We start from the raw sequence: 15,592 nt of genomic DNA on the forward strand, positions 1-15,592 counted from the left end.
GTGCAGACCTCTTCCTTTGCTATCTCTCTGAGTGCATTCCTGGTTTGAATTTCGGGGTTTTTTTTTGTTTCCATGCTTCCTTTAGCACCATTTGTCATTGGCCATCACCACGAGTGTCGCCCCTCACCCCCGCAGTTGTTTAAGTGCTGTGTAGCTCGCTGCAGTTGATCCTGTACATTGACTGTGTTTTCATGTGATTAAAGGCTTCACCCTTTCCCTTCTTTGGCAGATACTTGTGTGCTTAACTTTTCTGTTGGAAGAACCTCTTTGGCCTGATCCCAGCTGAGTTACTATCCTCACTTTTTCCCATCCCAGCATTGTTGAGAAACACCATTTTCTCGCATCCTCCCCACAAAACCATTGCGCACAGGAAATAGGCAGTTGATCCTCATTTCCTTCCTTCAGTTTCAAGCTGTTTTAGAGGACTTATGAGTCAGCATCTCATTTAGTTGTATATCATCATCTACATACTCATCTCAAGCCCTTTGTGTTCTGATTATCATTTCCCTGCAGCTTCAGCTGATTGCATGTCTCTGCAGGATTTCACCCAGAGACTGTAAACCCAAGGAACACAAATTGTCATCCTAATGTCCTGGGGTCCTGGCTTAGCCCCCCTTTGCTTCACTCTGTACTCCTGTATTTCTCTGATTTTAGCTGCTTGCTTTCTCAACATCAGTGTCATCTTCCTGGGTGACGCATGATAAATGTAATGTGTTTAATGTATTCTGCTTTTGTAAGGACTTCCTTTTGGAAATCCATCAGAAGCATAAATCAAGGGCATATTACACAGACTGAAAAAAGGGGAAAACTTAAAATGCTCCTCTGCTGCAGTACTGCCAGTGAAAAGGCATTTCAGCTTGTATGTCACTGCCAGCCAGAACAGCAGTGCTGCATTCCTGCGGAGGGAGCACATTGTGCTCTTAACACCCTTCTGTGACATTATTTCAGACTGACTCAGGGGGACAGATGTCTCCTACTAAATCATCAACACAAATGTCTCAAGCATCTGTGTTTTCCTCTGGAGACTTAGAATTTCAGTGTTCAACAGGTCTGATCCTGCTTAAAATGGTGAATACACTCCTTTGATCTGCTTAGCAAGCAGATCCCACAAGGCAGACTTGCAGTTCATTCACCCTTGTTTTGAGGGCCCCGGGATAATGACTAATACAGTCAGTCAGCCTCAGGGTATTAATCCTTGTCCTCCCTAAACTGCTGCGTGTTCCTTTGGGCACTACAAGTGGTATTCACCAGACTTTTCTTATGTCTTTGTTTGATGACATTCAGCACATTCCTGGAAAACTTTGCTTTCCTCCTATGACTCTTAGCCTTCTACACCCATTTCCAGGGCCACCACTTGCTCCATTTAGGTTTAAAGTTCAAAAGCAACATGTTTTGCAGCTGTTTCCTTTGTCTCTGGTACTCTTCTCATTACAATGATGTCTGGCTCCCAAAATTTTCTCAAATGTAACACCCCTTCCTGCTCATACATGCCAGTAGTGACACTCTGCAACTGTTTCTTAGTTGTGTGTTGTGTTCCAGCCCCAGCTTCTACTCTTCTTGGCCTCTAGTATTTTCCACCTTTTTCCACAGGAAACTACTTATGCTCTTTTGTTGATTTTCTATGTATTACTTTTATATGCCCATCTGCTTGTATTAATCTGTTTCTTTGCATGCCAGTCCAACATGTACAAGCATTGGTGCCTCTTGTATTCTATTTGCTTCCACAACTCATAAAAGCATAACACTTGTTTCAACAGGAGCCTCTGTGCTCTGAGGGTATTTGGTTAACAGAAAGTGGAAATCCCAGTCTTTTTCCATCTCCTTGGGAAGTGACGGGCCCACCTTTCACAGGTTTTCCTTGCACTGTTTGAGCTGGTCAAGTAATGTTCATTCAAGCCAATTAAGGATCTGCACTCATAGATGAAAATGAAATCACAGGCTTTGTACAGCTCCATTTAGGAGAAGGCATGGGATCCTATCTGCTGGCCAGCAGAGGTTGCTCAGAGCATGTTAGTTGAGTGTTCTGCACTCTATAGTTCTTTATTTCTTAGTAAGTGAAGTCCAGAGTTCTTTAATCTTGTGTGGGATTTGCTCCAACATCCTGTTTCTCTCCTCATGCTGAATATTTGTTTTGATGCCTCATCTTTCTGGAACAATGACTGAGTTGGTGAGGGAAGCAGAAGACAGGAGATTGTCCCAGAAACCTGTCCCTGGAGTCGAGAGATTGCAGCCCTTGCTGCATTTGGAAATTGGAAAGCTCTCCTTGGATTCATTTCCCATCATTGTGGACTATATATATCCATATGCATGCTGATAGATGGAAAAAATCATACTCCTCTACAATCCAGAAGTAAAGGAAAAAAGAGATTATTATTGGTTTCCATCTTTAAATACCCCTGAGGTTAGTGGAGTGCTGATGAAGGCATCAGTGTGGTGTTGAGTTTGGAGAGAAATGCAGACAGTTAAGAAATATTTTGGAAATGTCCAAAGGAAGCCATGCTTCAGGTTTGGATTCAGACCCAAATGTCTTCAAATTTCATTCATAATAAGGTCTTTACGTGGGCTGCAGTAATGGTCTTAATTATATTTCTCCCACACTGGCATGTCTGGATCTTCTTTAGGAGATCTGAAGTTTGCTACACAACACCACAGACGCCTTGTTAGTCTCCTGGTGCTGCCTTATGCAGGAGTAGAAGAAGCCTCCTGCTGCACTGCTGTTGTGGTTCTGTATTTGTGAGTAGTTCTTTTTTTCCTGCAAGGCTGTGTTTATTCAGAGAACACTAGCTCCTAATCCAGCAGCATATCCATATGATTTCAAATCAATTCCTGCAGGAGGAAGGAGAGACTTCTGGATGTAAGGTGGACCCATCTTATGTATTTTAACTGCATATCTTCATTTATCTACTTGCTTTAAAATAAATACTGTATTGTGATGAGAGAAGGGCAAGGGCTAGAGATTTCTCTGGATTGAGGGTGAGAAGTATTGCAGGTTACCTCAAGCATCCTCATTTCCTTACCCACTCTGAGGTCAGAATTGATGTTTCACTTCCTTTGGGACTAGGAGAGTCCAGAGAAAAGTGACATAATCGACACCTCCATGAGGTGACAAGGTTTGAGAAACTAAGTAGCTCAAGTTGATCCTATGCAATGGCTTTAGGAATGGTGACTGTTGCACACTTTTAATGCTGCCATTGGGCAGAGTAATGTCCCTTCTGACGTGTGTTCTTGATGTGTAATGATGCCTGAATGGCAAGCAAACATTCAGGATGATTTTTTTTGCTTGGAAGTCTTCTGTGTTTGGCATTGAGAAGGGACTTGGTCTTATACAACCCTTTTCTCTTTTTTCTTTTTAAAGAGAATTGTTTAATAAAAGCTAAGGAGCGTTTCTCAGGTTTGCATATGTGGGGTGGTAACATTATAAAAACATGAAAAACTCCAGTACAGTTTCAGTATTACCGAGACATTAGCAACAGACTGTTTTGTCTTTGTGGTTTGGAACTGGAATGTTTCCAGTTGTTGCCGGAAGGCTACATTTAATTTGTACTGTGTTTGCATAAATAGCTTATTTGTAAAAATCACATTTTACTTGAACAATTCTAAATTATGCAGGTATCATAGGGAGAAAAATGATCTATTGTTCTCTTTAAAATAAAATGGTACTGCCCTTCCAAAGTATCCAATGGACAAAAGCATGAAAAATTATAGCATACTTATAAGCTGCTTATCTCATCCCCAGAATCGGCTCTCACATGCTCATATCCTCTGGGTTTGTAAAATTCAAAAGATTTTTTGAATTACTCTCTTAATTGTGATGTTGGCATTATAATTACTTGTTAAATAAGATTCTTTAACAATGACGTCCTTGTTGTCAAAGCAGTTGCATTTCTTTGCCTGGTATGAATAGCTGTATGTTCTGAACTGGGAAGCAGCAGTTGTGGGAGCCTGACTCTGTTGAAGGAGGAATTGATTGCTTAGAGAAGGTTTTTTTAGACCACTCTGCAAAAATCTCCTTACCCACAAATGAAGATTAAGGAAAATACAGGACATGTACCTCTGTGAACTGAAACAGCAGTAGGCAATTTCCCCTCCAATTAGCATCTCGTTCATGTGTTGGAGAAAAAAATGTTTGGGTTTTTTTGGCCCTTAAAACCCTTTTAGCAAATTCTCACATTCTTAGGGTTCAAGATCAGAGGTAGAATTTTAAGGAGAGATGTGATTGGCAAAGACTTTTTATTCATACCATAGTTTCTCTTATTCTTTTTTAAGTTGTGGTTACTCATAAGTTACACAGTATTTCTCATTCTGCTTGAAGGATTCCATGTCCCTGTAGTAAGTGTGAAATGAACACAAAAGTGTAATGACTGCTGCTAATTCTAGCCAAGAGCTGTATCATTTCTCAGGAAGAAATGTTTTGTTACTTGTCAGTTGTGGTTTATATATATGTATATATATATGTATGTATGAATTTCTATGACTCAGCTTTCAGCCATTAACTTTTATATTAGAACATCTTTGTTTCTTTGACATACAACCACATGTAGCACATCTGAACTGAGTTCAGCAAGAGTTCTGAGAATATTGGCCATTAAGTATTGATAGAGCGTATTGTTGTCTGCCACATGTGCATTTCCTTCATTGTTTTTCAGTGCTTCTCTCTTCTCTTCCTTTATTCAGTATACTTTCAGTATGTACACATTACTCTTTTTAAATTTCTATTGCTCTCCTTTTTCTTTTCCTGTTAACAATTATCTCTCCCCCTCCCCTTCTTTTCTCTCTTTGATCCACAGGTTTTGCAGTGCATGTTGGTCTCCCTTCATTCAGAACTTGACATTCAAAGGTACATGATGAAAATTGAATCCTCTCAGAGAGTTAGTACTGTACTTTCTTTTTTCTGCACTCTGCTGTGAATTGAGTTTGTTACCCTTTAATTGTGTGTGTCTTGCTTCACAACTAAAATTCTCAAATAAATATGAATCTGCATGCTTTGTCTCTCTGTATTTCACAGCAATGAAGTATTATGCATATGGATTAATTGCATATGGGAGTGTGATGCATGTGCGTCCTCTGACAATATTTTTAATTCTGACTTTTCCTTTAATGGCATGACAGACATTAAGCTCTTGTATTAGAGGCTCTGAAATCCACCAGAATTCAGTGGGAGGTCCTTGAGAAGTGATTCCTAAACGCTGTCCCAATTGCAGCTTTACATTTCTTTTATATACATACTTGGAACTGGCTTAGGAACTTGCTGCAAAATTAAGGACAGCTCTGTGGGCAGAGCAGTAATATTTTTGTATTGAGCATGCAAAAAAAAAATCTTAGTTCTGCAACTTGCAGAATTATCTTATATGCACAGTGTACCTCTGAAGTCACCTGTATCTCACCTTTCATCCTGTTGAGCTTCTCTTCCATTTCTAGAAGGCTTGTAACGCCATGCAGAATGGATGTCTACAGCAGCTACCCTTTTTTTCCCCCAGGGAGGCAGTGAGTGTGTACAGGCCTTGTCATGCACACCAGAGGAGCCTCTGCACGGCTGCTGCTGCAGCCCAGAGCGCAATCATGACAGCCCCAAGATAACGCGGGGGAGCCGGGAGCGAGGGCTCGCAGCAGGCACAGCTCATTTGCACCTGATTTGTGGTTCCCTCTCAGGATTTAAGGAGGCCAATAAACACGGGACCACAGGGAAGGGCGGGAGAGGCTGAGGTGCGGAGGGCAGGAAGGTTTCTCCTCCCTCGCCAAGGTGGCCTCGAGGGAGGGAAAAACGAGGAGCAGAGCAAGGTGACGAGCTGGGAGAGACGAACAGCAGAAGCTCCTACAGCCTGTGTCCTGCGGCAGCCCCGTAACTCTCCTAGGTGCCAGAGCAACAAGCTCTCGTAAGTGCTTCAGCACGTTTACTTCCACGAGTAGAGGCTAAAATTAAGTCGGTGGTGTGGGTGTGCTGCCAGCCCCCAGCAGGGACAATGGCCCGGGACGAGCAGCGCTGCGGCGGGCGGCAGCACACCCTGCCCGCTGACCTCGCTCGCCGGCCCTCCTGCCCCTGGCTCTTTTCTTCGGGTATTTTAAAAATAGCATGTTAACGCAGAGCGCCTTCTCAGGTTGTAGAAATACAGAAAAACAGGTTTCTCCAGGATCGCTGCACGGTGTTCCTTTGCTTTGGGAAACAGACACCACAGAAACAGACCCTCCTCCTGTTTTCCTTAGGGACGTGTGTGGGAGGAACCGGGATGGGTAAATAATCTTGAATCAGAACTCACTATCCCCTAGGTACATTTAGGCATCTGGTATATATTCTTCCCTCACACCCCCTCCTTAGTTTTTTGCATGTGGTTTTAAGCATGTAAAGATCTTTCCCCTTTAATCAGCATAATGATAGTTTTTGTTTAAATCATCCCTTTTAATCTTCACAGTTCTCATGGCGATTTTGGGGATTGTGTAGGTAGGAGTTACCTCACCCACTGCTGATGAAACGCAGCCATCTCCTGGATGGAACAAAGGGTCGTGCTGGGTTGTGAATACTTCACAGTAGAGTTTTTCAGGAGGGAAAAGATAAATAGCTTCCAACTGAAACTGCCATAAGGTCTTAATTAAGAAAAATGCTGATGTCCAGGCTGGAATTTATGGATAACTTATTTAAACAAAGTAATAATAAACTGAAGCTGTGATGCAAGAATATGACAGAGACTGTGAAAGACGCAGTTTTGGTCTGAGGAAAATTGACCTACCCATAGAAGCCTTGGCAGGGAAAAATAGTGAGGTGACCTGTGGCTTTTTTAATTTGACTCTCATGTGTGAATAAATTATTCACGTTACAAAGGATTAGAATAAAGCGGAGAGATAAATTATTTTACTTTAAAGGTTTCTTTCATTAAGTATGACTTGCTTTTTATTGATTTTTATTAGTGAGTGACTAATAGTTTTCTCTGTTATTTTACTTCACTTTCTACCATCAAATCTCAGGTGTTTGTAGAAAAAGAAAACCTTGGATTTGGACAGAAACATACTGCACAATATTTTTACGCTTCAATGTGGATGGCTTGGGGTTTTCTGATATTACACGTATTCCAGAGAGATGCCACAGCATGTTGCATATTTCAGTCTGGACTTGTCTGGACCAATTAAGCTGCTCTTAGACGGGCTGTTGAGTTCCTTAGGGCAGCATTTTCAAATGCAAGTTCCTGCAATTAAACATCTGAATAAGAGGTCTGGCAGCATAAGTGCTGAGCACCTCCAGCTTTTATTGCTCCTAATGAATATCTTTACTAAAGACATACAGCTTTCCTGAAAAACAGGTTTCAATTTATCTAGGTGCTTACAGTTTAAAAATAAAGTTGGAAAATGTTGTTTTATGTTAGTCATTTATAACAGAGTTTCATGAAAAACTTTTTTTGCTCACTCTGGGGATCAACCCGCTGAAGAGCAAGCCATGGCCTTGCCAAAGGGGAACAGCCTGTGGACGTCCTGCTTGGTGATTCACAGCACTCAGGATTAAAAGAAATGAGTTTTGGCAGCTTGCCACAGCAGGGAGCATGCAGCTGGCCACCAACACGAGCTAGCAAAGCTCGTGGGAAAACGTGCAGATTTTTAGGATGACTTGAATATCATTACAACCTAAAAATATGGCAGATAAACTCTGTTCCATCATTAGACATGTTTTTTTACCTCTAGGTGGAAGAAACTGGGGTCAGCATCAGTGAATAGAGAGTAGTAGATAAAGATCCTGTCATAAGCAGAGGAGTTTTACCTTCCAATAAATTCACCAAATTTAGTAAAATGTCCACTCGTTGGAGCATGCAGGCTCTGTCAGGATGGGCAGTGCGTGGCTGTGACTGAGCATTACAGGTGCGGATGGCTGAGGTGTCTTCCCTCCTCATTCACCACGGGAGCGAGGAGGAATGCTTTCTTTACCTTGCTTGGAAAAGTTCTTCTGGGTCTGTTTCCTGCCTTTCTCAGAGCACGTGAAGGTGTGCTCTGGGCAGCACCTCGGGCTGGCAGCACACCGAATGCGCTGTTCTGCTCCGTGGCGGGGGCGGGCTCTGTGCCCGGCTGGCATCGCTCCCGTGCCCGGGGCAGGAGGCGGCCGGCACTGCTGCGGAAGGGGCAGCTCCCAGCGCAGGACATGCCTCCCAGCCAAGGAGGCTCCAGGCAAGTGGGGTACCTTGCTTCAGTGCTAGGGTGGTGGGCAGCCATGGCTCAGGCGTTTCTCCTTATCAAACAGGAAATAATTCTGGCCATTCATACCGTAGAAATCCATATTGTCACCAAACTGAGATGCTTGTGAGAAGGAACTGGCTTTGTGACTCGTTGTTGCTGATTCAACAGAAAGTAGTGAAAAGTTTGGGTTCAAGATAGCGAAATGAAAGCTAGAGATGTGTGCTGGTCCCTGAGCAGTCACCAGGGAAGAGTATAATGAACACCTACAGCATCTGTATGCGGCAAGTGGGCAGCTGCCCTCCCACTCTCTTCAGCTCCGGAGAACACGGATGCTGGCATGTGCCTGCTCCTGGCATGGTACCATTTCCAGCTGATGGCATCCCAAAGAAAGATGCCGTAGATTTTTACATCTTGTAATGCTAAAAAAGCAGCAAAAGCACAGAAGTGAGTTTGTCATGAGAGATGGTTTGAGGTTGCGTGCAGCTGCTGAGTCATCTCCCCGCCCCCAGCTCCGCCAGTGAGACAGAGTATCCAAATACATCAATTGCACAGAGGTAATATGAACTTCAGTTTATATAGACATGTATAAGCACTTAACTTTTTTGAGAAAGTGCTGTGGAAAAATATGGAAAATGCTTATAAACAAGATAATATGGGTAGTATTTGCTTTCTCTTCAGTAGTAATGTGTTGCTAATAGCATGTCCAGGCAAGTAAAACCTTGTTGTGTTAATATGGAAACCCAAAGACTGTATCTGTGCAAAAAGCAGATCCATCCTTCAGACAACAATAATGTGATGAAGAAGCATTGTTGCAGTAGTAATAATTCATGTGCCGTGGTAATACTTTAGAGTTAAACTCATCATACATGAAAAAACCTGTTTATATGCCTATTTGCACTCTGTCACATATCCCGTGTCCATCTTTGGTACATGTCACACGACATGAAGTTTACTTGAAGGTCAAGAAGAGTAGGCTTCCATTTTTCTACTGATTTTTCCTCTCTGTTTGAAATGTCAAGAAGACTCTTAAATGTGGGGGAAGGGGGGCTGCCTATGCTATGTTTGTTAGAGTACATGATTGAAAAAATATATTTTACTACCTCTGTTTTATTTTTTGGTGCCTTTACCATTTGTACATTGCCAGGAGTGCTAGCAACTTCCAAGATATGTAAAATTATTATCCTGAATAGATAAATTTCTGTCAAGATAAGGGCTAAGGAAGTTCTTGGAGACAAGAAATAAAAAGTGGTAATTGATTGAGAGATGCAAAATTAAAACTTTCTTCAGGTTGTGCAATTTTTTTTCTGATTTCTGTTTTGTCTATGGAAATGTGTGAAGCAAATTTGCAGGAGAAAGGAAAAGGGGGAAAAAAGGTTTCTGTTATATAGATTAGTATAAAAAATAACTGGAAATGAGCATAGAAGAACTCTATGAAGAGCATAAACATAAAACCAGCTAGAACAAAAGCACGAGAGGATTAGTGTGGACAAATGTGAGCAGAAGACCAGAGGCAGTGGCATGCAGAGAACTTGATGAAAAATCTCTGCTACTCCATGACTGCCCATTACATTGGCATCTCTGCAGTATCTAATTTTTCATTATTCAGGTACTTTCAGGTTTTATTCCTAATTATTTGCAATTTTACTGCATTTAAAGAGCCTTGCACTTTTTTCTTTATTTTTACTGAGTCAGCGAAAGGACTAAAGCAGATGTACTGAAAGTGCATTCTTTTGCCAAGCTGTAGCAGACAGATGTCTGTCATGAGGCATGATTAACTACAGTTTTAACTCTTTGTCAGATTCCAAGAGTGGTTGAAAGATCTTCTGTAATTGCTAGCTCCATGTGCTATACTTTATATACCCTGAAAAGGTTACAAGGCTCTGTATCCTTGTAAATAAAATAGTGTGTCCCAAGTAAAAGAGTCATCATCATTCTGTGTAATTACATATGTTTACACCAGACTTGTCCACCCCTATTTTGGCCTATCTTTTCTGGTGATCTTGTAACCCAGAACTAGCACAGACAGTGTCTTTTATCAGAGAAGTCCTTAAGGAAGGTCAGCTCTACTCATCTGGGTGAAAGATGAACCCTATTGCACAAAGAAACCTTCAGGGGAACCCTGTTGCACAAAGAAACCTTCAGGGGAGTGACTCCTAACATAGAGCTTGGGGGGAAAGACCATGGCTGACTGAGGAAATGTAACCTAACTGGTCTTGGCAGAGGGGGGAGAGAGACCTGCTGCCTCCTTCTGAACCTCCTTCTGTTTTCTGGCACCCATCCCTGAGGTGGCTTGGAATGTGCCAGCATTTCCTTCAGTTTGTCTGCCTCTCTGGAGTCTCTATTTACACATTTTAATTTTGGATAATGCTGTTCCTTAGTAGGTATATCTTGAGTTTTCCTCTCTGTTAGGTATTTCAGGATTTTTTTGGTACAGCACCAATCTGACTCACATAGCAGCAGTCTAGACTATGACTCTGCTTGGGTCCTCTGTTAGGTCCTGAAACATTGACTATCGTGGTCAACATTTATTTTGTGAAAGCTTGTACTGGGTGCTAGTTCCTGAAAAGTCCTTAAAATGACACTTGCTGAAGTATTATTTTAATATTAGTGATCATTCAGTGAAAAAATATATATGGCATTACTTATTAAGTATTTATTTGACATTTGTCTTATTTTTCTTATTTGATATTAGAATCAACATCCTGAATACTTATTACAAGTTTGGACCATAGTGAAGATTTCTACAGAGCTTTCTTCAAAAATCTTTAAAAGTACTTGTAGCTACAGCTCTGTAATTGTTGCAGTTTCCTTCCCCACTGCATGAGTTGGTTTTCCTAAGAAGTCTTACCTAGGAATCCCCTTGATTATTAAGTAGCATCAAGCCTTGTGCTTGTTTCCAATAACAAAAATGCTTTCCCATAAAATCTGCTTTCGTATCTCTCTTGAATACCCACTGTTGTTGCCGAGTTTGAGAATTTTTTTTTAGCATCTGCTTAAAATTCAGAATCTTGGAATGTAATGTTTACAGAAGTTTAGCCTGACAAATAACTTGAAGCCTTCCATAATCTTCATGGGTGTATTTGGTGGATCTCATTTATAGCTTGTATTGGCTTTATGTTGGTGTCACTCCGCTTGCTAGAGTGGAACTCCTCTGGTTTTGAGATAGTGGATTAAGAGGAAGGGTGGGCTTTGTATCTGAGCAGAATCCATGATGTGCCTCTGGATTGCTTCAGAAAGCTGCAGCATTGGTGGTGAGAAACAAGGGCTGCCAAAAATGATCTTTTTTAGTGTGGTGGGTTGACCCTGGCTGAACACCAGCTGCCCACCAAGCCACTCGCCCCTCCTCTGCTGGAATGCAGGGGAGAAAATAAGATGGAAAAATGTCACGGCTTCAGATAGATGCAGTTTAATAAAGAAAAAGCAAAGGCCACATGTGGAAGCAAAAGTGAACAAAGTATTCTCTATTCCCTAGCAGCAGATGATGTCCAGGCACTTCCCAGGAAGTGAGGTTTCAGTACATGTAGCAGTTGCTCCATAGGACAAATGTGGTAACAAATGGTCCCTTTCGTCCTCCTTTTTCTTAGCTTTAATTGCTGAACAGTGATCAAGTGGTATGGAATATTCCTTTGGTCATTTGGGTCAGCCCTTCTGACTATATCCTCTGCCAAGATCTTGCCCACCCACAGCCTCCTGGGTGAGTGAGGGAATGTTGGAGAGAGCCTTTAAGCTGTGCATGCTCTGCTCAACAGTAGCAGAAATAATGGTGTGTTATCAACACCTTCTAGCCACCAGTACGAGGTACAGCACTATGAGGGTTGCTATGGAGAAAATGATCTCTGCTAGACCCAACAGATTTAGCTGCAGTAATGACATCATATCATCTGTGGGGATCTGGGATGCTGTGTCTTAGGTCCTACGGCATTTCCCCAGGGACAGCCAAAGAAACACAGCGTTGCTGAGGTTGGCTCCATCTGTGCATTCACAGGACACGCTGGGCAAATGCTCAGCTAAATCTGTGCCTGTTGATTTTGGTAATAAAGTGTCCCCTTACTGCTCAACTATACATCTGTTCATATTATCAATGAACAATACGTGTGCAACTGCATGTCTCAAGTGACATTTGGGGATTATTTTATTATAAGTTGAAGAGAAAAAAATAAGCAAAAGCAAAGCAAAATAAAGCTCGATCCATATTTTAATTTTATCACTATATATTTTCTTTAAGAAACAAAAGCAATCTCCTTCCCAACAAACTCTGAAACTAAGGATCTTTTGTAGATTGATTTTGTTGCCTTTATTTTTAAAAAATCTTGTTTCTTTTAGTCGTGGTTTTCTAGAAAGAGAATTATATGCCTTCTAGCTCCCTTTTAGTGGATTTATACAGATAAGTTTTTAATCACTACATGGAATGACAGAGCTGTAATGTTTTGGCTTGGTATTACTTCCGTAATATGCCCGTGTAAACAAAATACTTAACAGTGATGGTTCACGAGCAATTTTGGAAAGCTGAATGGAGAAGTACTGACTTATCAGATTCTTTTCTGTGTTTGCAGGTCACTTGTCACTTCTGTAACTTTCCTGGCACAAGTCCTTGTATTTACAACCTGCAGACTAGTGCTGACCATGTCAGAGGCACTTCAAAGCATACTTCAGAGCAAATGTTGTTAGCTTTAAGTCCTGCATAAAATTCAGTGCTCTTGAACAATTTCATTGCAGGACATTGCATAGTACCTACTGTTGTTATATTAGCATTTAGAAAGTGAGTAGTTCTGGAGGATTTACTTTCTTGTGAGGTATAGCTAATAATTGTAATTTGTGAGCAACTGCACAACTTGGCAAGAACAGCCCTCTGCTGCCAGCTAATGAAAATGTAATAAAAGTTGAAGTTCATCATACATTCAAAGTCACATAAGGAATATTATGTGATGCTGAAATGACTTTTGCTCATTTCACTTGAAAAACCACTGAAAGAAACAGATGTCAGCAAGATTAGTTAGCTTAGCTTTCCAGAAAGAAGCATAATTTTTGTTGGATCTTGACAGCATCTTCAAACCTAGAGTTGAAGTTGATTTTGATACAGGGGATTTTTAACGTAATAACATCTGACCTTAAATGATAGGGGAGAGAAAAACATACAATTTTAATGCTATCTTATGTCTGGTGCTGATTATAGATGTCTATAAAGTTCATATTTACATACTGGGTTTGGAACCTAGTAAGCTTGCTTTGCTTTGAATTTCTGCTTTGTATGTTCCCGTTTGTTGTGATATGGTTTGAGTGAGAGAGACCAGGAAATTATTCTTCCAGAGTAATAGTACATGTGGTTGTAAGGGAGTTTCACTACACAGTATTGACTATGCTTCTTAAAGCAACCCCTTTTTGTGGAAATGACTGTAATGTCATTTATAGTTTTCAAAAAATGTTCAGGACATTTTATTTCCTACTGAATGTGTGTTTACTAGCCATATCCTACCGTGAAGAGTTGGTAGAAGTGCATAAATGAAACCATATCTCTCCCCTGCTGGAAGAGTTGGGTTTTTTCCCGGCAGCTGTGTTTATCAATTTACTAGTATGATTTCCCAGTAAAAGTCATAATTAATTTGGTCAGTTAATGAAGACAGTTCTGATTTATGCTGGTGCAACAAAATGAAAGGTAATTGTTTGTGGTTTCAACTAGAAATGTTGGATGGCTATTTTGGCTATACTGCATGACCTGGACCTTGCATAGATGGCACAGCAGAAGATACTGAAATTGATAGCTTCACAACTCCATTACTGTACTGCTTTTCAGAGGATTTTTCTTAGCAGATTTGATAAATTTAGAGTGTGTGTGTTTGTTTGTGTGGACATGGAGAGTGGCATTACTGTTCATCTCCTCAGCACATGTCGTATCCTCAGGGCCTTGTTAGCAACAAAATTTGCAATGTGGATAAACAACCGTAAAAACTGCAGCAGAATGTGCAAGGACACTTTTCCTAAATAATCTACACAAGTGACCTCCAGCATACCAGAATTTGAAGAATTGGACTCCTTCCTTCTTATCTTTGATATTTTTTTTCCTCCCACCCTCTGGTTTCAGTAGACTAATAAGGAAATACTCTGTTTTGCAGACAAGAAGCCCGAAGCCGTCCCAGAGCCCACAGCCCAATTTGGGTGACCACACAGAACACCTCTCTGAAGCATCTGCTGATTCCTTAGAGGTCATGTCTGAAGGTGATTCTCCAACCCCCTTTTCCAGGGGCAGCCGCACGCGGGCAAGTCTTCCTGTTGTGCGGTCAGCAAACCAAACAAAGGAAAGATCACTGGGTAAGAGCCTGCTCCAGTCCTTCTCCATTCTGTGTTTAGTCTTATGTTTTCCATTTGTGCATTTAAAACAGGCTTTAAATAGTTTGGGCTTGAAAAAGTGAAGACTTTGGTAGCACGCTGTTTTTCATGTCAGGTTGTTCTTTGGAAATGAACTCTGTATGGGATACTGAGTAACTTGGGGGAATGGTTAGATATTATTTTCATATTTATTTGTTAGATATTATTTTCATATATGGTTAGATATATTTTCATATTTATTTAATATATTATTATTCATATATTATTTAGATATTATTTTCATAAGATCTGAAAGTGTGATAGGAGCACAGTAGAAATGCAAGGAGAGGGAGATGAAATGCTAAGTTATGGTTAAAACCCACTGTTGCAAACACGTCCTACCAAGCCTGCACAATATTTGGTAATGAACTTAATCCAAGGTTGTAACCTCATTTTCAGACAGCAAACACAGGTTTCTCACTTTGTCATCTCTTCAAAGCCAGACTTAGTTGAAATAAACCTAGAGATATTATTGCCTTAGTAATCCATCTTACAGAAAAGGTTTGTATTTGTGTGGTGGTAACTTTCCAGGCTGAGGATTTGAATGGATATGCTGATGGAGATGCCCTTTACTTTGGGCCAGTGCCCTTCCATCTGCACAGTGACAAGAGAAATGTGTCAGCACAGGTGGACAACTTTGCTTCCTGCATTCTTCCCATATCTCGGGGTTGAATTCTGCCAGCTGTGAACCAGAGCTCCTTTTATGATGGTGAATTTTGTCTCAGAGACTCAGCTCAGCTGATGGATGGTGAATAAAGGCTGTTCTTTTGAGGGAAGACACCAGAGGGCAGTTAAAGCATTGTGGGAAGACACGTAACTCATCTGTGGATTGCTGAGAAGGCAGGTTTTGCTCATAGGTAATAAACTGAAATGCTGCTTTCCTGTAGGCTCATCTCCCAATATACAGAGTGACATAAATCGAAGACTGGACTGTAAATCTTACCATGCTTGTAAGCTTGTCATGGTGGTTTACTCGTCCCCCAGTAATCTAAGACAGTTTCTGTCAAGAGTATTATGATATCTGACAAATACAACGAGTGTGAAGAAAACAGGGCTGGAGGGGGTCCCTTACTCTCCC

At 41.1% G+C, this 15,592-nt stretch overlaps 1 protein-coding gene across 14 annotated transcripts in view; it reads left to right on the forward strand.

Moving 5' to 3' along the window:
• Nucleotides 1-15,592, forward strand: part of KIAA1217 (KIAA1217 ortholog) — a 354,772-nt gene that overhangs the window by 247,016 nt on the left and 92,164 nt on the right. For 6 of the 14 annotated variants that reach the window (XM_039703559.1, XM_039703516.1, XM_039703525.1 and 3 more), the window contains 2 exons: nt 4,788-4,868; nt 14,262-14,457. In XM_039703559.1, the coding sequence (XP_039559493.1) occupies nt 4,788-4,868; nt 14,262-14,457 (277 nt within the window). Of the gene's footprint in view, nt 1-4,787; nt 4,869-8,030; nt 8,143-14,261; nt 14,458-15,592 lie in introns of those variants that run through there. The other 8 variants (XM_039703638.1, XM_039703535.1, XM_039703646.1 and 5 more) reach the window with 3 other exon arrangements.

Source organism: Passer montanus, unplaced genomic scaffold (genome assembly GCF_014805655.1).
Source record: "Passer montanus isolate IOZ18808 unplaced genomic scaffold, ASM1480565v1 scaffold10, whole genome shotgun sequence".
NCBI classification, from domain to species: domain Eukaryota; kingdom Metazoa; phylum Chordata; class Aves; order Passeriformes; family Passeridae; genus Passer; species Passer montanus.